Consider the following 24,366-nt stretch of genomic DNA (forward strand, 5'->3'; position numbering starts at 1 on the left):
CTAAAGTTATTTCAGAGTCAAAGATGTCATAGTTTTACTTCAGGTTCCACATTCAGCTCAACTGTGATCTCAAGTAAAATAATAGAATAATAACCTATAAATAATGACTCCAAATTTAAATCAACATTTCATTGTAAAAAGTCGGTATCGGATCAGTATTGGCAGAACTAATCCTAAAAAAACTGGATCGGATCGGAAGCAAAAAAATCCAGGTCGGCACATCACTACTAATAAATGTTTATTGTATATTCTAGTGGTTATCACAAACGGCTGGATTTGCATATTTTGTGATTGAATGTTTAATATGGGGCATGATGTAATGATGTAATTACCTATCAAAATTAATGTCATATTTTTTAATGACTAAACTAAATTAAACCTCCTAGGAGTTAAATTAGACGTATCTGAGCTTACTCTAAAGCTGGGCTCAGACTATTTATCCATGATTCAGTCCTCACGGCAATTAGAAGAGTAATCCGGGCTCTGGCCTCGCTCAGCACTGGTGTCCAGCCTGGATTTTCAGGTAACGTGAGGAGTTTACAGATCGGATGTAGAACTTACCGCTTGCGGAATGAATATCTTGTTCTGTGTCCGTGTTTGAGATGGAGAGTAGAAGAGCAATGTGTGAGATGCAACACCATTCAGAAATATTTAGGGTTGTAAAACTATAGTCTGAGCAAAACTGAAACAGCCGCATAAAAACAGTAAGTACTAAAATATGTCTTTGAAAATAAGAGTCAGTGATGCTTTTCTTTCTTTTGTCTGGGCTCCCCAAAAAAAGATCATCAAAAGTTATTACGCAGTCAGTGTGTTAATGCATGATGGAGTTGAAACTTCCTGCACTTTGTCTGGTTATTACCTACAGCAAAGGGAGATAATAGCTGTGGGAATAAGATTTCCAAAAAAAAAGAGAAAATTATTAAAAGCATTTGCAGGTAAAATATATTAATAGCACTGTTGACAGACGTTAACTGTGTCCCAAAAGGGTAGTTAAAAGTGTATGCTGTTAATTTGTATCAGGCTAAAATTAGATGCACAGAAAAGAGGAGAAGAACCTTTTTTAACCTCTTCTCCAAAGTGCTGCTTCTTACTTTGCAGCAACAAAATTCATCTCAGGATATTCTGTTAACTTCTTGTACTTCTATTCTTAACAACAGCCACTAATGAGTGAACAGAAACTAATTGAAAAAAACATCGTGCTGGGCAGTTTTTTTTTCCTTCTCACTGGGACGCTGAGGTTGTTCTTGTGCTCGTGGTGAATGTGTTAACGTACAAGTCCAGTGAATATCGTAATGAAAGCGGTAAAAAAAAAAATAAAAACTGCACAGTGAAGTCCCCTCTGCTGTTCAACACTCACATCCCTTCCTAGAAATATCACATCATTTTGTGTTGCTTTGTAGTAGGGAGGAGGTAAATGGCAATGAAAGCACCCCAGCGGAGACGGAGAGCACAATAGATCCATAGAAACCTCAGCCAGGGCCGGTTGTATCGGCCTCTTTGGCTGGAAGGAAAACACCATTGTCAGGGATACTCTGTGGCTAAATCAATTAGCTTTTACTAGATCTCATTCACAAATGTGGGATATTTTTTCTGTATTCATGACAGGGTGATGTATTGTATTTACCTGATAATGCATATGTTGGCTGCAAAACAGTGAAAGCTGAATTATTAATTTATTTATCTACCTGTGGATAATACTAAGAGGATAAACAGTGCATGTTGGTCAGGTGGAGCCCAGGCTTTCACCTTCTTTTCAACAAAGCCATTTAGCTGGCTGCCAAACAGAGAGGCGTTCAACTTCACAGTCCACCATTAGAGGCTGACTGGCATTTGAATGCTAAACAGACTGTTAGATATACTGTAGTGGGTCTGCCTGGATTGTGATTGATGGCGCTGACATTTCCATTCCTTTCACTAAATTACCAGGGTCCTTTCATTGTCCTCAAACAAATCCTTATTTAAAAAATCTTTGTCAGGTGCCACAATGCGCCAGTGCCAATCTGTGACAAACTTACCCCCTCCCCGCGTGCCACGGCAATGATTCCGCTGTCTGCAGCAGGCACGGCGAAAGGCCCCAGAAACAAATGGCTCACACTTTACAGACTTTCACTTCGTCGTCCTCTCCGTGATATTCAGAATTAATGACAACCTATGACAGGTGACCGGTAGAGGAAGAAGTACTCAGATGTAGTACTTCTAGTAGTGACACAGCACGGGAAAAATACTCCTCGATAAAGAAGCTGCTGAAGTAAAAGTACACATACGTTAGCAGCAAAACACAGTCAAAGCACTGGTCTGGTCTGAGTTATATATTAGTACCTCAGGGTATTGTTTTTGGTTCAGTTACATTTTGGGAACAGTAGATCAAAGTTTAATTTTTTTTCTGAATTTTTAAAATCTTTTTTTTTCCCCATTTACTTATAATGGGTGAAATTTCAAATATCTGTAGCAGCAGAACTATTGGCTGAATGAATACCAAATTTGATTTATACATTGCCAGTGACCCAGAATAGATCTTATTACATTCTGGGAACAGTAGATCAAAGTTTAATTTTTTTTATGAAATTTCTTCCAATTTCTTTTTCCTCCACTTTCTTATAATAGGTGAAATTTCACACGTCTGTAGCAGCAAAACTATTGGTTGAATTCATACCAAATTGGGTTTATAGACTACCAGTGATCCATAATAGATCTTATTACATTTTGGCAACAGTAGGTCAAAGCTTACCTTTTTTTTTTTATGAATTCTTAAAATATTTTTTTTCCCTATTTACTTATAATAGGTGAAATTTCAAATGTCTGTAACAGCAAAACTATTGGTTGAATTCATACCAAATTTGGTTTCTAGATTGCTAGTGACCCAGAATAGATGTCACTACATTTTGCGAAAAATAGGTTAAAGTTAAAAAAATTTTATAATTTTTTTTTTTTTTTTTTTTTTAATCTTTTTTTTCCCCATTTACTTATAATGGGCAAAATTTCAAATGTCTGTAACAGCAAAACTATTGGGTGAATTCATATCAAATTTGGTTTATACATTGCCAGTGACCCAGAATAGACGTGATTACATTTTGGGAAAAATAGGTCAAAGTTTAAATTTCTAATGAATTTTTAAATTCTTTTTTCTTCTCCCATTTACTTATAATGGGTGAAATTTCACGTCTATTAAAACATCAATTTTGTTTCAATTAACTCCAAGCTTGACACATATATAGAGGCAGTTGATATGTTGACATCAGCACATGCACAGACATGATGACATCAGCTGGATCGATGCCAAAATAAGATACAATACATGCAAGGGGCGGGGTTTGTTGTGCCTGACACCACTTGTTACTAACACACCTGACGTCATGAGATCATTATTAAAGCATCATCAGTGTAAAAGCTGTGTTTGCTGCAGCGTCTGGAGGCGCTGATAGTTTACATTAATTTAAATTAATTTTATATAAAAGTCAGACTAATCATGTAATAATTATTATGCGTAAAGAAGAAAAAAAAGCTCTGATAAACAAATCTGTTTGGAATTTTTTTGGTAAAATATTGGATGTTTTTAGCATTCACTAAAATGTGGGAGATTCAGAGGGAGGTCAGATTTATGTTTCCATGGTTTATTACACAAAAGTAGTCTAGGGCCACATATGACAACATTATTTTAGCATTAGAAAGACAATATGTTAATGCTAATGTCCTTTCATTCCTGCACTAATAGCAGCATGTTAGCATTAGCATTAGTTTTAAAACCATCTGAAAATGTCTAAAACCTGTTCACATTGACATTTGTGTTTTTCCCAACAGATTTTTTCCTATACTTTCACACAAAATTCATTTTACAAAATACTTATGTCCACATGAAAATGCAAAATTGACTCCGAACTGGTCCAAACCTTCAAACCATAGTTGTTGTTGTCCAATCAGTGGACACCGTGGATCATACTAGATGTAGCAGATGCAGAGGCTTTTATCTGTCATGAAAGTGGAGTTCAGTTGTAAACCTGCGTTACCTTAAGTGCTGGTTGTGCTTGTGGATGTGTATCCTTTATAAGATGTGAATTCATCCATAACGGCAGTCCGGTCTGTTTCCCAAAGGCATCGGTGCTGACCTCCATCTACTGCAGGTCATACACTGATTTATACGCCTGGATTTGATGTTTCAGGTGCAGAGTCATTACACAAAGACACAACAGACATGAACAAAATGGGACGAAACGCCATTGTTTTCCAATCTCTACGTTTTTCCTCCACATGGACTGACACAAACCAGTTTTAGAAATCTTAAAAGGGCTTTTTTTTTTTTTTTTTTATGTGTGGACAAGAGACTCAAATGTGGAGGAAAAATATCTGTTTTGTAAAAATATGCCCATTAGTGTGGAAGGGGCGAATGAGTTCCTCTGAGTGCACCGTAACAATCCAGAGCTGGAATATTCGTGGTGCAAATCCATAAATATGTTTTAAAGCTGCAGAAGCTGAAAAATACCAGAATTTGAAAATACTCACCTTCCGTCTGCAGCTCAAAAGATGAAATATATATAAATAAAGATGAACCAGACTGTGTTTCATGTTTTAGTTGAGAAGTTAAGCCAAAACTTCTCTGTTGAGCCACAGATTAGAGCAGAATCCCATCCAGGTCACATCTGACGGAGTCTGTCAATCAGGTGTTTAACTCTTCTTACCTGTATGAAAACACCTGTAATTAGAAATAAACCAGTATCTCAGGGTAGATTTTCCTCTCAGACCACTTGAATTAGAATAGACTAAAAAATAATTCTATTTTTTTTTCCTCAGTGATGCAAAAAAAATTATCTGCAGATTTAATGAAGCCACATTTATGACTATTTAAGACATTTTTCAGTGCATCTTTTGTCAAATTTCAGGTCTTACATTCACATAAATAACAGTCCAGCAGGCCTCGTCATAGTGTTAAACCAGTCTTAAGCATGTTTACATCCATCTAATGTTACATTTGTCCATGACTAATGTTTCTGCTACTGACGTTAAAGCTGCTAAAGCTCATACCTGAACCCCTCCACCCATGAATGATGCACCAACATGCACAAAAAATACACAAAAAAACACAAAACATGCACTAAACTATACAAAAATATTCTAAAATTAACACAAAAAAAATTGCTAAAATGCACACAAAATTGCTAAAATACACAAAATACGTTAAAATACACAAAACAAAAAACCCCACTAATATGCACTAAAATACGCAGGTTTGATGAAAACATTTTTATGACTTTTTAAGAGATTTTTCAGGGCGTCTTTAGTTAAATTTCAGTCATCCCGATCACACAAATAACAGTCCGACATACAGGGGCTGGACAAAATAATGGAAACACCTTAAAAAATCAACAAAATATAATTTAATATGGTGTAGGTCCGCCTTTTGCGGCAATTACAGCCTCAATTCTCCGAGGTATTGATTCATACAACTTGTGAATTGTTTCCAAAGGAATTTTAAGCCATTCTTCAGTTAGAATACCCTCCAACTCTTTTAGAGACGATGGCGGTGGAAATCGACGTCTTACTTGAATCTCTAAAACTGACCATAAATGCTCAATAATGTTGAGGTCTGGGGACTGTGCCGGCCATATGAGATGCTCAACTTCATTAGAATGTTCCTCATGCCATTCTTTAACAATTCTAGCTGTATGGATTGGGGCATTATCATCTTGAGGTGAAGGTGTTTCCATTATTTTGTCCAACCCCTGTAGTTGTGTTGAACCTGTCATCACTGCGTTACGTTTCCTTTTGTCCATGACGATTGTTTCTGCTACTGACGTTACAGCTGCTAAAGCTCATACCTAAACCCCTCCACCCATGAATGACCCATGAAGACTCCACTCATTCCCATCTCTAATTACACATTTGACCTATTCTGGACAAAGATTTACAAAGCAAATATAGCAGTATCATTTATTTTTTAGACCTTTGAGTGTCAGATTTAAGGGTTAATTATCAATTTTAGGGATAATTAAGGCCTTAATTCAGGACAAACGCAAGACTTTTAACATTAAATATTGTAGTTTTTGAGCTGAACAGTGAATTAAAATGTCAAACAGTGAATCATCATGTCATTCCATATTCTGGAGATTTCTTTATTTGTGGTGCATTTGTGGAAAAAATTATTAGACCACTCCTTGTTTTCTTCAGTTTCTCGTTCATTTTAATGCCTGGTACAACTAAAGGTACATTTGTTTGGACAAATATAATGATAACAACAAAAATGGCTCATAATAGTTGAATTTCAGAGCTGATATCTATCATTTTCTGTGTTTTTTGTTGTTGTTGTTTTTTTATAATAACCAAAATCACTTAACCCTTTATTGGGCAAGTGACTATTTTTGGTAATTTCCACAAACATTAAATATGCGGCCACTCCTGTGCCTCAGTGAATTCAAGAAGCATGTTGGTTTTTATAAAACTATACAGTGATTTAGAGAGATTTTATAAAAAAAATTTTGAAGCTTTAAATACTGAATATGAGTGATTTTTCTCAGTTTATGACCTTATAACAGTTGTTTTATTGCATGTGTTTACTTTTTAGCAAGCATCTGCCCGGCTATTTTAAGGCAAGAGGATGTAGATGACTGTGTCCAATAACACACTGAGGTTAAAATTTTGAATTTCAGAGTATTTCAGTGAGTGCACTATAAAGGGTTAAGTTCTTACATCGATATCTGTGGCATTGTACTGCCAAAAACAGTGCTTTTAGGCATTCCATGTTTTTTTTTCTGTCTGTTTTAGTCACATGATACACACAGGAGTTCGTACTTGATTGCATAATTGTTTTTGAGGACTTTTGATGGTCTAAAAATTTTTACCGCAACTGTAGAACAAAGAAATGACAAGCAACTCATATGGAGACTCAGTGTAAAGTTGTCCACTTGCAATCAGATTTAAAAAAAAAAAAAAAAAAAAAAAAAAAACAGAACCAGACAAATTTCAAAGTCTGCCTGACATTTTTTTTTTTTTTTTTAAAATGGGGTTGGGAACAGAAGCATGTCGTGTTGTACCGCATATTGTGTTCTAAGACGTACCGTACTTTTACTTCTAAAATGTCACTGCCTCGGATAGCAGCAGCGCCGCTAACTGTAGCGTCGTCGGCTGTTATTAGTCGAACCACATCATTAAAATCACATAGATTTTCATCACACACGTTACAGGCTAAGGTCCTTTTCAGCATCACGATTAGAAAGAAAAAAGTCAAGTCTGGAGAACCCGCTGAGTCTTCGAAATATCATACTCTGCTCCTAGATGACATGAAATTACAGTATATAATTATCAGCGCCGTAGACACTCTGAAATGTCAGTTGGCGTTGGTGGGACCCAGCTGTGTGTCATTAGTTTGGCACCTGCAGGAGTGGACATGAATCACTGCCGCCATCTCAAGTGTTTATTATAGCCTGTCCGCTTTCGCAAACAAATAAAGCGCTCAAAGCTAGTGAGGAGTATTTCAAGGAGACAGCCACTTGACCGCCGAATGTCAAACAGTTTAAACGGAACAAATTGATTCTTGGGGTTCTCCGTGGTTTATGTGCAGATGGATGCGATCCTGTCTCATGAGATCTGTTGAACTTGTTTTTGACCGCAGATGTCAACAGCTGGTTGGTGACCTTCGGCTTCCAGCTCTACAACGTCATCCCCGGGTATCGCAAACCCAACACCAACACCATGGAGCCGTCGTACGAGCTCATCCGGACCCAGATCAAGACGCAGGAGTGGGACAGCACCAAGGTAAACCCAGAGGACAGGGTTCGGACGGGGGTGTTTGAAATCCTCGAAAATGCTTGAATTTCAATGTTGTGTTTTCAAGGCCTGAAAAGTGCTTGAATTTTAGTTTAACCCATAAGGACCAAAAAACCACCAACGACCAAAACCGTCCACTGATCTAAACTGTTAAATACCTGTTGATCCACTAATCCTATGAATACAAGTAAATAATTGGTGTAAAATACAGTTATTCATCTTTTCGTGGTCATCAGATATGACCCATTTGGACGTTCAGAGGCTCTGTAGTTACCATGGAAACACTGTCATCTTCTACAACATTGATTCACCAGTAAAACCCATGGAGTTGGATCAGTGACAGTGGATGGAGACACTGGGTTTATGTTCAGTTAATGAAGATTTTGCTGAAAAAGTCAGTCAGTCTTTAATTTTTTCTATTTCTGATATAATATTCCTCAACTTTAACCTGAGCTTTTGCGAACATCTACGTGATCAGTAAATTAAATTTAGTAAAATACCAGATGTTTACTGAAAAAATGCAAAATACAAAGGATTATGTATGTCATAATAAATTGTGAGAAATCACTTAAGGAAGATTAAGTATAGTGAAAAAAATATTTTGGACCTGCCACAAAACTAATACTGGGTCTTTATGGTTAAGTGCTTGAAAATGCTTGCAATTATAACTGATGTGATTTATTTATTTATTTTTAACCCATAAAGACCCAAACAACCACTGGCAACCAAAATCATCAACCAGTATAACATTTTTAATAACTTCTGATCCATTAATCCTATCAATACATGTAAATAATTGGTTTAAAATACAGTTTGTCATCAGATATGAGCCATTTGGACGCTCAGAGGCTCCGTAGTTACTGTGGAAACACCGTCATCTACAACATTAATTCACCAATAATTTGGATCAATGACAGTGGATGGAGACACAGGGTTTATTTTCAATTAATGACTGATTTGCTGAAAAAATCACTTTTTCTTCAATTTTCTCTAGTTTAATATAATAACCCTCAACTTTAACTTGAGCTTTTACAAACATCTACATGATCAGTGAATTAAATATACGAAAGTCCTTGATTTTCACACAGATTGCCAGTGATCCAGAATAGGTTTGGGGAAAAGTGGGGAAAAGTTAACATTTTTTTATGAATTTTTTTAAATCTTTTTTTTTTCCTACTTACTTATAATGGCCAGAATTTGTCTATACTGTCTGTCTATGATAAAATCAGCTGGATCGATGCCAAAATAAGCTACAATACGTGTGAGGGGCAGGGTTTCTTGTGCCTGGGACCACTTTTTTTTAATGGAACATCCTTTGCAGGGACAAAAATGAAAAACCAAAAATCCCTTTCTTAATCTCTGGATCCAAGCAGACGAATGATTCCAAGGAACTGAGCTACTTGGAACCGGTTCTCCATCAGAACCGGTTCTCCACTCCTATCCTTACCCTCCTCCACTCACCCCTGTTTTCCACCTTTGCCTCCCCTTCCTTTCCAACATCATTAGTGAATAGACAAGCTTTGTGTGGCCACAATCCCAGAGGAGCTGCCAGCTATCAGGCCAAAACACAGCCCAGTGAGCCAGGTCCCTGCACCCGAGTCCACATCTTGGGGAATGGGGTCAGGCTAAACAGCTCTTGTAATTGCCCTGCCATTAGGGAAATTCACTCTCCATTCCCTCCACCACTGGCCATTGATTTCATCTCAGGTTTACACCGTTAGCTGAGGTCTGAGAAGTATCAGACATGCTCTGGTTCCCGCATTTATCAGCCCTTTTAAGTTCTCTCCAACTCACCTGAATTATTGACAAGGCAGTTTTTGTCTTAGGTTTGGTTACAGCTACACTGGTGAATGCCACCCAGGAGAAAGTCGGACTCATGTCAAGTGACACTCTGGCTGCTGCCTCGATGCCACGGACGTTTGTCTGCAGAGAGGGGCAGGAATTTATCCAAAAAGTACCCTGTTGAAATACACACTGGCATTATAAAACAGTCATCTGCATTCTGAAATGAGAAAAAAAAAAAAAAAAATGCATCATAAACAAGCTGAAAGCGACCGTTTATGGCCGGTGTTGACAAACCCTGAGGTCTGGATTCATTCTGATGTAAATTTCCACTCGATCAGTACAATAGAGTCATGTCACATTCATCACCACTCGAAACATAAATAGGTTGACGGAACTTAAGAGTGGGAAAATGAAAAAAAAAGAAAAAGACCGTAATTGAAATGAACAGGAAACTCTACGAGACGACAGTTTAACATAGATGGAGATTGTATTAATAGAAAACAGGGATAAAACTTTAACATTAGAATGAGTCCCTATTCTGTCTGCAGGGAAATAAAGGTTTACTATTTAAAAACAAGTTTTCCGGTGATGAATCAGACGATGGTTGAATATGTGGGAGATGTTTTCATCAGTTAGACTTGTTGTAGTTTCCTACAATTAAGTCTGCTGATAAAAATGGGGTTTATCTGAGAATAAAATGACACATTAACTAATGTATACCAAGTATTTCAGACAGAGGAGAAGTTTGTTTTTGTTTTTATTGTTTTTTTATCATGGTCTTTTTTTAAAATGTACAACAAGAAACATAAAACTTGAACATGAAACTGTCGTATCCAGTTCCTATCCAACTGCCCTTTCACCAACTCCAAGTACTGGACCTTCGTTAAATTTATATACAGCCAGAAAAAATATACCTACGTACAAAAACATATAAACCCTCTTCAAACACATGTACACACACACACAGACACAGACAGACAGACAGACAGACAGACAGACAGACAGACAGACAGACAGACAGACAGACAGACAGACAGACAGACAGATAGATAGATAGATAGATAGATAGATAGATAGATAGATAGATAATGTGTGCACATATACAAATAAATAAATAAATAAGGGGAAAGGAAATAAATAAAAAAAAATAAATGAATTAAAAAATAAAGTAAAAAGTTACACAGATATTGGCGTTACACAGATATGCTGGTCGCTTGAGAAAAAGTATTTTAACAACAGATAACATCTTATTTTTTTGTCCCACAAAACATTCACACTGATTCGGTCTGAAAATTAAATCTAGGGTTGTCGTTTTTTTAAGTTACAAATGTTTTAGAATTTTAGTTGGTTATTTTTTGTGCTTTAAAATCAGAAGACAAATCATCATTTAAAAATAGTCTTTTTTTTTTTTCCCGAAACACTTAGAACACATTCATAAATAATACATTACAAGAAGCAGAAAGGTTGAATTTTGGATTCATTTTGCACAAGAAAGATTTGCAAAGGAATTATATTGATTTTATAATTTTACTCATTTTTCGCAATTTTCAGGAAGCAAAATTTTATCAAAATAATGAACAAGAATGCTAATATTAGTGCCTGTTAAAGGGAAGTTTTTCCTCGCCACTGTCACCAGTCACAAGTGTTTGCTCCTGGAGGATTCTGTTGGGTTTCTGTACATTTTGATTTGATTTTGATTTGATTTGATTTGATGAAGCACTTTGTGACTATGTCTGTGAAAAGTGCTCTATAAATAAAATGTACTTACTTACTTAGTTACTTACTTACTTAGTGACTATCAGTGATAACTTGTCATCAAACATAATGTGGTGATTTCAGGGTTTATTTCCTCTAGTTGGTTACTGACATTTATAGTTCAATAGTACATAAATAAGACATTGTACATTGTTTAGAGGCCTTGTTTATTTAGTTGGTTGTTTCCTTGTTTATTGAGATCAACAGAAATATAATACAATTAAAGATTTTTGCCTTAAAAACAAATTACAAAACATTTAAAAGTAATTAAATAGGTATTTTAAGTAGATTTAATGGACATTCTGCTCGTCCTCGTCTATGTGTCAGTGTAAAAGCTTGTGGGATTATACGGAGCTCGGTTATAAAACTCAGTGACCTCTGGTTTAACCAAACGAGGAGGAATACGCTGTAATATATGAAAATATATGCTGTGGAGTCTGCCTTCTCATTTATGAGAAATTAATGCATTTAAATAAATATTTAATACACGTTCCTTTGTGCATCGCTAATTCTTTTCTGCCTGTGACAGAGATTAAAAGACTTATAGTTCTGTCTGGATTATTAGCATTATTTTATAAATCACTCCACTTTTTGTAAGTCTTAATTAGTATTTTTCAACAAACAGAACACACCAGTCAGTCTGCATTCACCTGCTCTCCAGTACTTAAAAAGCAAAAAAGGATGTGACTATTACCTGGTGTCGGACCACACGCTGTGGTCAATTACACAGGAAATGAAACACCCCTGAGTCCGCAGTGTTATTTTACACATACGAAGTGCAAGAGAGTAATAATAGAATCCCAGTTAAGTCCTGACTAGAATATGTGAAGTCATCTAAGGTACCAATCAGCAAAGGGGCTCCAGCACAGGAACTATCTAATTCAACCCAAGACATCCAGCTATTTCCATTTCAAATATTTGCGAGCAGATATGATGGAAAAGCTGTTGTAGATAAGACAGAATAAATGTAACATTCTCCTCACAGGTACTGTTGGAGTTCTGACTAAAGCAGACGCTACCTTGACCTCACAGTGAATTCTTCCAAGTGCCATAAATGCATCTATCATTAAAGGGGTCATATTTTTCTAAACCCACTTTTGTTAGTCTTTGGTTCATTTATTTGTGTATGTGGGGACGCTAATAGTTCATAAAGTTTGAATTTGAACCCTCCAGGTGTTGCAAAGCTATCTTTATATTCATTTTGGCAAAAATTGAGTGGATTTCTACAACTCGTTTATAATTCCTTCTTATTTTGTTACATCTATTACTAATTAAGTCTCGACATTTGCACGTATAAGGTCAAGACTCGCGACAAACATTTCTCCGAGTACTTGATAATTGTTTGTCAGCAGCAACAGTTGTAGTCCATACTGAAAATACAACGATCAGTCTGCATGAAATCACGTTGTATGTGTCGCCAGTTTATTATTAATAATAATAATAATAATAATAATAATACATCGGATTTATATAGCACTTTTCTAAGTACTCAAAGATACTTTACAATAAACAGCCAAGGGACAAACATACATCAAATGGTTAAACAGATGTGGAGTTAATACTTAATTGGTAAAAAATAAAAAAAAATCACACAAGAGAAGGTAGGTGAGAGTGGATGAGGTGGAACAGGCAGTCAGTTTTCAAATGACGATCTGAAGAGGTGGGATTTGGGTTGACTTTTAAATGAGGTGAGTGTGTCGGAGTTCCGGATGTGAATGGGTAGGGAGTTCCAGAGGGTTGGGGCAGCAATGGCAAAAGCCCTGTCACCCAGGGTACGGAACTTAGTCTTGGTGGTGGGGGTGAGAAGGTTAGCATCTGCAGAGCGGAGGCGGCGAGTAGGGGAGTGGCGGTGCAGTAAATCAGTCAGGTAAGAGGGGGCAAGATTGTGTAGGGTTTTGTAGGTGATGAGGAGGATCTTGAAGTTAATGCGCTGTTGAACGGGGAGCCAGTGAACTTGACGGAGGATCGCATTTGGCGTGCTATACGTACTTATTTTCATCCTTTCGTGTGTGGCTTAACACCATTTGATGGTGTGTCAATGCGCTATCTGCTAATTGCTAACCAATAATCGCACTAGCCACTAAGCGCTAACCCTAACTGCTAATCACGCTAATGGTGTGTCATGTTACGCAGCGTAAATATACACGCCAAAAGCTTATAATGCGTACAGATAACACGTCAATTAAAAGTCGTGTGTTATTTGTTCGCAATTCATGATATCACATTGTTTCATGAGATCAGCCTGGAAAATATGTCCAAACTTCGAGCCGATTACCTAAAATGTTCAGTTGTTGGTTGAACGGGACAGAGCAGCACAGCCAACAACCTGGAGGGGGTGGGGCATGAAGTGGCTCATTTGCATTTAAAGGGTCAGCGCTCAAAACGACCTTTCTGGTGTCATTACTCAGAAATAGGGTTGAAGATGGACCTGTGGAGTTGAATTAATGAAGAATTCAGACCCAAGTATAGCATTTACAGTTTATGTAGACCACAGGGAAATGTTTGAAAATGCATAATTCCATTTAAAAAAAAGCTAAATATCACTCCTTTAAGCAATTTCAGTCTATTTCTTTAATTGCTGAGGAAATCATCCCTCTATATACTGTACCATTTTAATTCTTGTTCAAGTGCTGGTTATTTCAATACCACTCAACCCTATTGTTTAGAGGTAGAGCAGAGGTAACCGATGTCTTCAGATGTCCTTTTTCTGAAAGGCTGCTCTGCTAAAAATTAAAGATGAGTCATATGTGAAACAGTTTCAGCTTTGTTTATGTTTATTGATAAGAGGTAGAAATCAATTTAAGGTTCAACGCAGTAATGATACCACTAAAAGATGAAGTAAAGCAGGTTTTTTATGAATATATGCCATATCTCTTAGGATTCTTTAGTGAAGTTAACCTCAATTTAAAGGTTTTGCTCAGATTTTGATGGAGATCTTCACTGTAAAAAGTGAGGCTGGCATGATGAATGCATAGACATTCGCAACTCTGATTTAATTAGAACCTATTTCAAGAGAAAAAAAATGGTCAAACATTGTCTTCACATTGTATTTTCACTGTGCTGCACTCATCTGTGTTTGTGTTCCTTTTTATATATATCTGACAAATAATAAAGTTCACTTGTACCTTGAAAAGTTATTTGTTTAAAATGTCAGTTGAAAAGGTTGCATTTAATATCATGTGCTCTGTAAACTTATGTAAACTATGTGAACAGTGACAGATGTTATGGAGTTGAGTGGGAGTACATATACTGTGCTAACAAAGTGATACTTAATATTAAATAAATGTAAAGCCTCTGGTAACTTCAATGTAGGGTCTTATGTAACAAATAGTAAATGTCGGAAAGAGATGGTAGTATTTAGGTTTTTGTAAATTTTCTAATTTTGGGTTTGAACTTGGGTTTAATCCTGCGAACCGTCACAAAAGCGTCAACTGTCTTAACTAATGTAACTAGTTACCTTTAGCTGCTAGCTTACATTTATCTGTCCTTTCTTCCCTCCGTCCTGCCTTTATCCCATCATGCTCATCTGTGCTGTCTCTGGGTGCACTTCTATCGCGATTTAGAGCATAAACACTGTGAAAAAAAAATTACAGATATTAAAAAATAACACCAGATTTCTCCATTTTTGTGGCTTTAACCTCTGTGACTGTGTAGCTAATGTTACTAGCTTGCATTATGTCAATGAAAAAATTTTACAAATAAGTTTTTCTCCAGCTTTGACATATTGTTATTTAAGTTTTTGTAAATGTTCTGATTTTGGATTTGGACTAGGGAAATTGGTTTATTACACAATTTATCTTGCAAATTAATCACAAACGAGTCAGTTGTCCTAGCTAAAGTAAATAGCTACCTATAGCTACTAGCTGCTATCTTACATTTCTCGGTCCTTTCTTCCCTTCATCCTGCCTTTATCCCATCATGCTCATCTGTGCTGTCCCTGGATGAATATCTATAGTGATTTAAAACATAATCACCATGAAAAAAAAAAATGAAAAAAATTGTCAGAAAATAACATTAAGTTTCTCTATTTTTGTGGCTTTAATCATTGTGAATGTGTAGCTAATGTTACTAGCTTGCATGATGTCAATCAAAATATGATCTTTTCCAAATAAGTTTCTCTCCAGCTTTGACATCTTGTCTTTTAAGTTTTTGTAAATGTTCTGATTTTGGGTTTGAACTAGTCAAACTGATTTAACACACAATTTATCCTGAGAACCAATCACAAGAGTCAGTTGTCCTAGCTAAAATGATTAGCTATCTTTAGCTAATAGCTGCTAGCTTATATTCTTCCTTCCATTCTCTCTGTATCCCATCATGCGCATCTGTGCTGTCCCAGGGTGAACTTCTATGGTGATTTAAAACATAACCACTGTGGAAGAAAAAAAAAAAAACAGTTATCAGAAAATAACATCGAATTTAAACATTTCTGTGGCTTTAACCATTGTGAATGTGTAGCTAACGTTACTAGCTTGCATTATGTCAATCAAAAAATTATCTTTTGCAAATAAGTTTCTCTCCAGTTTTGACATATTGTTATTTAAGCTTTTGTAAATGTTCTGATTTTGGGTTTCAGCTAGTCAAACTGATTTATTATGCAATTTATTCTGAGAAACAACCACAAAAGAGTCAGTTGTCTTAGCTAAAATGATTAGCTATCTTTAGCTAATAGCTGCTAGCTTACATTCTTCCTTCCATTCTCCCTGTATTCCATCATGCTCATCTGTGCTCTCCCTGAGTGAACATCAATAGTGATTGAAAACATAACCACTGAGAGAAAAAAAAAACAGTTATCTGAAAAAAACATTAGGTTTCTCCATTTTTGTGGCTTTAATCACTGTGAATGTGTAGCGAATGTTACTAGCTTGCATTATGTCAATCAAAAAATTAGCTTTTACAAATAAGTTTCTCTCCAGCTGTGACATTGTTATTTAAGTTTTTCTAAATGTTCTGATTTTGGGTTTGAACGAGGCAAACTGATTTATTACGCAATTTATCCAACCACAAAAGAGTCAGTCTTCCTAGCTAAAATGATGAGCTATCTTTAGCTAATAGCTGCTAGCTTACATTTTTCCATCCATTCTCTCTGTATTCCATGATGCTCATCTGTCCTGTCCCGGAGTGAACATCTGTAGTGATTGAAAACATAACCACTGTGAGAAAAAAAAAAGATCAGAACAGAAAATAACTTTGGATTTCAACATTTTTTTGGCTTTAACCACTGTGACTGTGTAGCTAACATTACTAGCTTTTACAAATAAGTTTCAATCCAGTTTTGACATATTGTCATTTAAGTATTTGTAAATGCTCTGATTTTGGGTTTGAACTAGGCAAACTGATTTATTACACAATTTATCCTGCAAATCAATCACAAAAGAGTCCGTTGTCTTAGCTAAAATGATGAGCTATCTTTAGCTAATAGCTGCTAGCTTACATTCTACCTTCTATTCTCTCTGTATCCCATCATGCTCATCTTTGCAGTCCGTGAATGAGCGTCTCTAGTGATTGAAAACATAACCATTGTCAGAAAAAAAAAAAAAGAAATCAGAAAACACATTGGATTTGAACATTTTTGTGGCTTTCATCCCTGTGAATGTGAAGCCAGTTTACTAAGATGTAAATCAGAACATGATCTTTCACTTAAAATACATCAAAAAATGATTTAAAGAGCACATGAGCTATTTTTGGTCGAGGTAGTAGTCGTTATAAATATTTTCTTTCACTCAGATTTTGTAGATTCTTAATGAGACACTTAATGTTAATCTGCATATTTATTACAACCGGACGAGTATTCAGGTTCTCGGTAAATCTAACATTTGACAAACATTTTCCAACACATTTTAATTCACTTTAATCCTCCTCAAGTTGGTATATGTGCCATTTTTATTTTTAAGTAACCACTGATTTTCATTTTCGCATGTTCTTCATAGCTCTGAAGTGTGTACTGTAAACGCTATTAAGACAGGTTGGCGATAATTAGTGTTTAGCCTGTGTACGAGCCATGATATTCTTATCTTAGTTGCCGTTCAGGACGTCGCTCTGAGCCGCTTAATGCCACGTTGATCCTCAGTGCTGATGCCCAGACCGGCCTAATTAAATGTAGGCTCTTTGAAGCATAAACATAGCTTTAAAACTACACCTAGTGCGTCCTGTACACTTGACATTTTGTACAGGAGGAGAAGCGTGCCTGCCTGCCTTTTCTATCTCTTTTCATTTAAATCCCTCCCTTTCGTCATGCTGCTGAATCCGCGCACAGATTGAAAAATGCCGTGAGGAGGCAGACAGATGAGGTTTTCACCGTGCGAGGCTTGATCTCTCATTGGGGCTGGGGCTGTAGGCTGATTGTGTCCCGCATTGCTATGAATGATTCCTCTCTCGGAGTGTCCCAGGAGGGCGTTTGCAGTAAAAGGGGAGGACATTGCTGCTGCCGCCACCACCCCCACCACCCCCCCTCCCCCCATCCCCCATCCCTCATCCCTAGGGCTCCTGGGACAGCTGACCTGGTCACACTGTTGGCATGGTAAACAAACATGGAGTGGCACAGTGTGAAGTATCCCCTCAGGCTACCGCTCCCGAGGGGACAAACAAACCCAGCTGCCCCCCCCCCCCCCCCCCGCCTTCCCCTATTCACCCCTCCTCCCCCGCCTTCCCCTCATACATTTCCTGGATCTGATGTGATGTCAAAGAAAACGCCGGTCAGGTCAGCGCTGGGCTCTCCTCAAACCTTCCCGAACCGCCCGCCTGTAGCCACCCTCCGACAGAACCAGATTTAGAAGCTGTCAGGAGGACTTTTCGATATGACTACTTGACAAAAACTCCTCAGGATGCTCACAGCTTCTTATCTGGGGCGATGGTAGCAAGGCGCAGGAGTTTGAGAGCCTTTTTGTTGCCGCTAAGACATTCTCAAGCAATGTATGTGTGTGTGAATGTTTTTTGGCCGACTTCCATTTCATATCACTCTCTTCATTTTAACATCTTTTTTTTACTTTCCTGAAGAGTATCAACTGTCAACTAGTATTAGGACACAGCATTAATTTTAGCCCGAGGGCCGGTTGTATCTATACAAAGCTTTGATCCCTAAGGGGAAGTAGATATATACCCCTGGTTACAAGCCGCTCCTGGTTCATATTTGGCACAGCATGGCTGTCACAAAACAGTTATTTCACCCTTTTTCCAAATATCATGCCTGTCACAAATGATCAGAGAGATTTGCATTTGCTGACAAACACCTCTGCCCTTTACCTTAAGAATGTGCGATCCATTCTCAGCTTCAAAAACATCCGCCGTTATTTGTTTGCCACCGATAGTCACCGCGATAAAATTAAATCATTATCTCCATCCTTCACGTCAAAGTCAATCAAATAATGAGGTGATCAATGGGGATGTTTGTTTTGTTGTTGTTGTTGTTGTTTTTTTACACCTTTCAGTTGGAATATTATTTGTTGATTTGATCGCGCGCACACAAAACCCTGATGAGTTCACACCAAAAATGTAATATATAATTGCGCCGTTCATATTTCACGACTAAATTACAGTTTCTTTTACAGCTCAGTCTCAAACAAAACACTCCGTCTCCTTTCTCTTTCTCTGAGCTTGGCAAATAAAACCTGATACAAATAAGTTTCCCTTCCTCAAGCACGACTCAAGTGTTTCATAATCGTTCAGCCGAGAGAAATCGGCATAATACGAGGACATTCCGTATGCCCTAGTAGACGAAAAAACAAAAATGAACCTCGCTTTAATTTCAACCAGTAGCTCCGACAACAAAGAGTCTGTCCCCGTCTGAAGTGGCATTAAAGCGCCTGGAATTCAGCCTTTTTTTTTGTTTTGTTTTGTTTATAAAGTATATTAACAAAGCCTTTTTCTCGATACATTTTGCTCCAAATGCATCACAAAGTAACCTGTTCTGGAAACGGAACGACAAACTGCTTTATCTACCCGGAGGTAAAATGTGATGATTTAGTATCTTTTCAATGAATCTCTGCTCAGACATCATCACAAATCTGTTCAGAAACTCCAGAACTCCTCATGAAAGTCTTATATTTGGAGGCTCCCATCCCATATCTTCAGATCAAACAGGCAACACAGAAGCAACACATTAATAAACTATTAGTAGGATATTAAGTAGAGTCAATAGACAGGCTTTTGTTTGTATTGTTTTGTAGTTTACGTCGCAGAAGTGGATTTAGATTATTGATATTCTCCTCGTTTACTCGCAGGCAATGCTTACAAAAAGGACAACAAACTCAAAGTGAACTATGATCATCTAAAACTGTAGAGAAATGTCTTCAATTTTAATCAATTTATTCAAATTCAAGTAAAATTTTTTGGTGGAAATGAAATATATCTTCCTCTTTCTGGTTAATGATGATCCAAACACACTAATGCACAGCTTTTATATTTGTCTTTAGTGATGATTCATCTGTCTTAAATGAAATTATTAAAATGGTTTCACGGTTTATTGAGGTTTTACAACATAATACTCTGAATGTCACTCAAAAAAAAAAAAAAAAAAAAGAAACTCAACCCACATTAGAATGGAGCTAAAATTGGAAACAAAAAGGCAAAATTAAATAAAAAATGAAGCTAAGGCTTGTGGTAACAGGATCTTGTTGAATGTGGGGAATTGAGATATGGGTGCTTCTATGAAACTGGTCCTAAAAACAGGACATGGGGGCTAAAAATTCAAACCAGATGTAGACTAATGTTATGAAGCAAGTTTGGAAGCACTTTGGGTCTATTTAAAGAAGAAAAAAAAGGATTTACTGAGATAAAAGAGAAACGGTTTTTCAGATAAAACACATTTTTATATCATTTTTATACAAAAAAAATGCATGTAACATGCTGGTCAAAAGAACACGTACATCACGTGCTACAGTTTTTTTAAAATGTCTTTTTATTCTCCCACAGGTACATTTTGAGAATCAAACTAATTTTGCAAGGCAGAGGGTTAGACAAAAATGACTGCTGTTGCAAAATCACTCGAGATTTATTTGTGTTTAACTGGGCAGGTTCTGCATGTAATGCCAGGGGACACAATGGGTTACACACGAAACCTGGAATGAGACTGAGATTCATGAAAACCCACATGTCTGGATTAGAAAAACCACTAGGATCATCAAATTTAACACAGTGTCTTTATTTATAGTGGTATAAAAGACCATTTACAGCCATGTTTTCCAGATCAAATGCACTGACACCTAGGTCGCTTTTTCTGTCCCAGTTTTTGGCCCCAATATTTGATTAAAAATTCATTAATTTTGGGATGGCTCAGAGCAAGAGTATAATTTTTTTTGCATTTATCTGAGGTCATCATTAGGTACATCCTGGGGGGAAATATGTCTAAACTTCTCTTTTATTATTGGGTCTAAAAACTTGGTAAAGTGCCAGATACTAAAATAAACCCAGTTTCATAGAAGCACCCATATTATGTATATATCATAGATCCTATATGTTCCGTTTGGGTTCTGTGTGACTAACTGGGTTCTCCTTGTTTGGTTTCCAGTCGTTGTTGGGCGTCCAGTGCGAGGTCCAGAGGCAGCTCAAGGCCTTCGTGAAGCTGGAGCGTTTCGGTCAGATCTACAGAGCCAAAAGTGCCGGATGTCCTCAGACCGAAGACAAGAAGCTCTTCGCCTCCGGTGGTTCCATCTTCGGGAAGGGGGTGAAATTCGCCATCCGAGAGGGCCGCATCACCACCGACATCATCAGCCTGGCCAACGAGGACGGGCGTCGCATGGCTGCCGTTCTGAACGACGCCTTCTACCTTGAGAACCTGCACTTCACCATCACAGGCGTGGACACCCACTACTTCGTGAAGCTGGGCTCAGTGGAGGGAGACCTGGCCCTGATCGGCATGACAGTGGGCCGGCGTACGCTGGAAACCGGCGTCAACGTCACCGTGTCTCAGGTCAACACGGTTCTGAACGGCAGGACTAGGCGCATTACTGACATCCAGCTCCAGTACGGCGCCCTGTGTCTGAATACGCGATACGGCAGCAGCGTGGACGAGGAGAAGGCCCGCGTGCTGGAGCTGGCCCGGCAGAGGGCGGTGGCTCAGGCCTGGGCCCGGGAGCGCCAGAGACTTCGGGATGGAGAGGAGGGCTCGCGAACCTGGACTGAGGGCGAGAAGCAGCAGCTCCTGGGCTCGGGGAGGGTTCAGGGCTACGACGGATACTACGTGGTGTCGGTGGACCAGTACCCGGAGCTGGCAGACAGTGTGAACAACATTCATTTCATGAGACAGAGCGAAATGGGCCGAAGGTGACATGAACATGAAGCTCTGGAACGACAGACTCAGATGTAGGACATGGGACTTCTTGCCAAAGACAGTTGTGTACATGACCACCTTTGTTTTCGTTGACTGTGCTCAACTCGGTTTTTAATATACTGTAAAAAAAAAAAAAAAAAAAAAAAAACAACAACAACAAAAAACAACAAAAACAAAAGAAAAAACATGGTTGCAATCAGTTGCACTGTATTAATAGAAGAGTGCCCTTCTCCTTTTGAAGATTCTTTAACAGTCTTTGCCCTTCAAGTGCGACTGCTAGAGGATGAAAATTTGCGATGTCTGTGACTTATTTTTGTGACTCCATTTCCTCGTCCCTGTTGGTGATTCTGTTCAAAGGAATCCAAGAGGAGTATTGGTAATGCATTTTGTTCACTGGCTCACTCTGCTGCCAGACTCGCAGATTGTTATTCACAAGCTTGCTCCATTCTGCCTTTTTCTGCGCCTCAGCCAAGGAGATTCCTTCTCTCTTTTAATCACTTCTTTTTTATACTTGAAGCCCTCATAGCCCCAGTCATCCATAAATAATGAGAGAGATTCCTGTTGGCGGTAGAGCCCTTCATCAAAACCGCAGCTGAACTTGTCAAAGCACCTTCATTTGTGTGATGTCTTGTAATTTTTTTAAACAGGAGGCTCGATGCTCGTCCGTGGTCTTAACTCTGGAGGCCTCGGTGCACCTTGACCGTGCATGTCGATGGCCTTCCATACGAACAACATAATTAGCAAACTGCTTGATCAAGCTTAAACTGTACGGTAAAGCCAACAAAGGGATGTGAGGTCAACGTTTGATTTTTTTTAGTTTGTGTGTATTTTAATTTCTAAACTGGAATCTGTTCCGAGGAAGAAAATGAAAATTGTTCTCTGCTCCTTTTTATTTGACTGTGGTCAAACAACTCGATTCTGAAAATATTGAAGAGCCACTCTATAACGTGGAATTAATGTCTGTATTAAACAAAAAGGTATTTTACAGGAATGGTTTTGAATTACATTTTAGTTTGGTTTTATAAATAGCTATATGAATTAACAGTATAACAAATGTGAATTTAAAAAAAAATGTGAACTATTGTCCCTTTTATTGTTAATTGTTGTACTTGAACAATACTTAAGGGTGTTTCAACACATGGAATAAACTATGAAAGATGGTTTAGTTAAATCAATTACTGTGTTTTTCATTAGACCTACTACATTTAACTGATCTCAAATGCATATGAAAGGCAGTGTTTGTTTATCAGTGAGCTTTAGTCAATATTCCTCACCACAATGTCTACTCAAACCAAGTTCGGGATAAAAATATTTTAATTAAAAAAAAAAAAAAAAAAAATGACACAGGTCTCATCAGTGATGCATCCGACATCAACATGATATGTGTTTAGAAGAAAAACGGCGTCACATTGCATTGTGGGTGAGATGAAGGATATAAATTGCCTTTGGCCTAAGGGCTGCCCGCAGGTCAGCGTTCAAAGTGCTTTCATTCTCCCACAATCGGGTTCCACTCGGTCCCAAGGCTGACGGAAACCGCATTAGACCTGCAGGTGTACTAGTTCCCGTTTACAGACTAAAGGTTGTCTTTATATGCCAACCTTGGAAATAACCCACTCGGACACATTCTAGCTCCCACATGTCTGTGTCCTTTCCTGTGGACACCGCAAAGGACAATTTACTCATTGGAAAATGTCATTATGTGAAAACTCAAGAGGAGTCAAGACTATTTTGGAAATTGTGTCACTGAGTACTTTTTTGAACTATGCCGAGCCACTGCACACTCTCGACTTTCTTGTCATATTTCCATTCAACTTCTGGACTCGTTTGTGAGTGTAAGGTGGTGGTAAAGGGGCGCATGATTGAGTGTCTCAGTCTGTATAAAGCAAACAGTTAACACCGTTATTTATTTTTTTATTTTTTTCTGCTGTTGGTACAGTGACCGTTTGTTTCCCAAAAAAAAAATAAAAAAAATGTATGTTTAACATATGAATGAAGGATATTTGCATTGTGGAATATTGCACTGAGAACTGTTGCGTGATGAGACTGTATCTTTTTCTAAATTTTTTGGACTTGTTTTGAGTTTTGGTTTGTTCTCAACACTGTGTTTTTAGCGCTTCTCTTTGACCGTGTAAATATGAAGACATCAAAGTAAGCTGTAAATAAAATGCAAATGTAGATACCTCTTAGAGCTACATCAGTGACCCTGTGTAGTCTTAAGGTAGAAAAAAATAAAGGGACTATTTTGTGTTTACTTTTGGTCTTTTTGTTGTTATATGTTTTAAACGCAGGATTCTATTTTGAACAGAAACATTTTGCTGCATCTGAAAGTGGGACGAGATCTGGTAAGTGACACCAATTTGAATAGTTTTAAAACACTATAATATACAGAGATTTCACACATTCCACAGTTCTTCTGCAGTACATTATATATTATTTATACCCTTTATTACATTTCTTACCTGTTCTATAACTGTAATTTTATGCAGTGTGACAATAACTACACTGAATGAGTTAAATATGCATTATCACGTTTTGTTTTTTGTACCCACAGATACACGGACAGTCCACATCTGGATTTAACCAAGACCCTTCCATTGGACATTTACTGCAGAGATCAGTTAAGTCCATTAATGTAAACTGATGGAGCGAGTATCTACCATGACAGAGGACAGAACCCACAGTCATGGAAAAGATACAAAGGGTCAAATTATTGATCTCCATCAGGAAAATGCAACTAAGGAGTAGATGAAACTGCTAAAACTGGGTCAAAAACTGTCTAACACGTTATTTAAAGGAGTGATATTTAG

The 24,366-nt window shown here is 37.6% G+C and overlaps 1 protein-coding gene across 1 annotated transcript in view; it reads left to right on the plus strand.

Moving 5' to 3' along the window:
- Window positions 1–23,810, plus strand: part of tenm4 (teneurin transmembrane protein 4) — a 580,630-nt gene extending 556,820 nt beyond the window's left edge. Inside the window, exons 29-30 of the mRNA XM_030151937.1 lie at window positions 7,601–7,743; window positions 20,798–23,810. Of these exons, the coding sequence (XP_030007797.1) occupies window positions 7,601–7,743; window positions 20,798–21,556 (902 nt within the window). The 3' untranslated portion in view covers window positions 21,557–23,810. The remainder of the gene's footprint in view (window positions 1–7,600; window positions 7,744–20,797) is intronic.
- The last annotated feature ends 556 nt before the right edge of the window (window positions 23,811–24,366 follow it).

The sequence above is a fragment of the Sphaeramia orbicularis genome, chromosome 13, assembly GCF_902148855.1.
Source record: "Sphaeramia orbicularis chromosome 13, fSphaOr1.1, whole genome shotgun sequence".
NCBI classification, from domain to species: Eukaryota; Metazoa; Chordata; class Actinopteri; order Kurtiformes; family Apogonidae; genus Sphaeramia; species Sphaeramia orbicularis.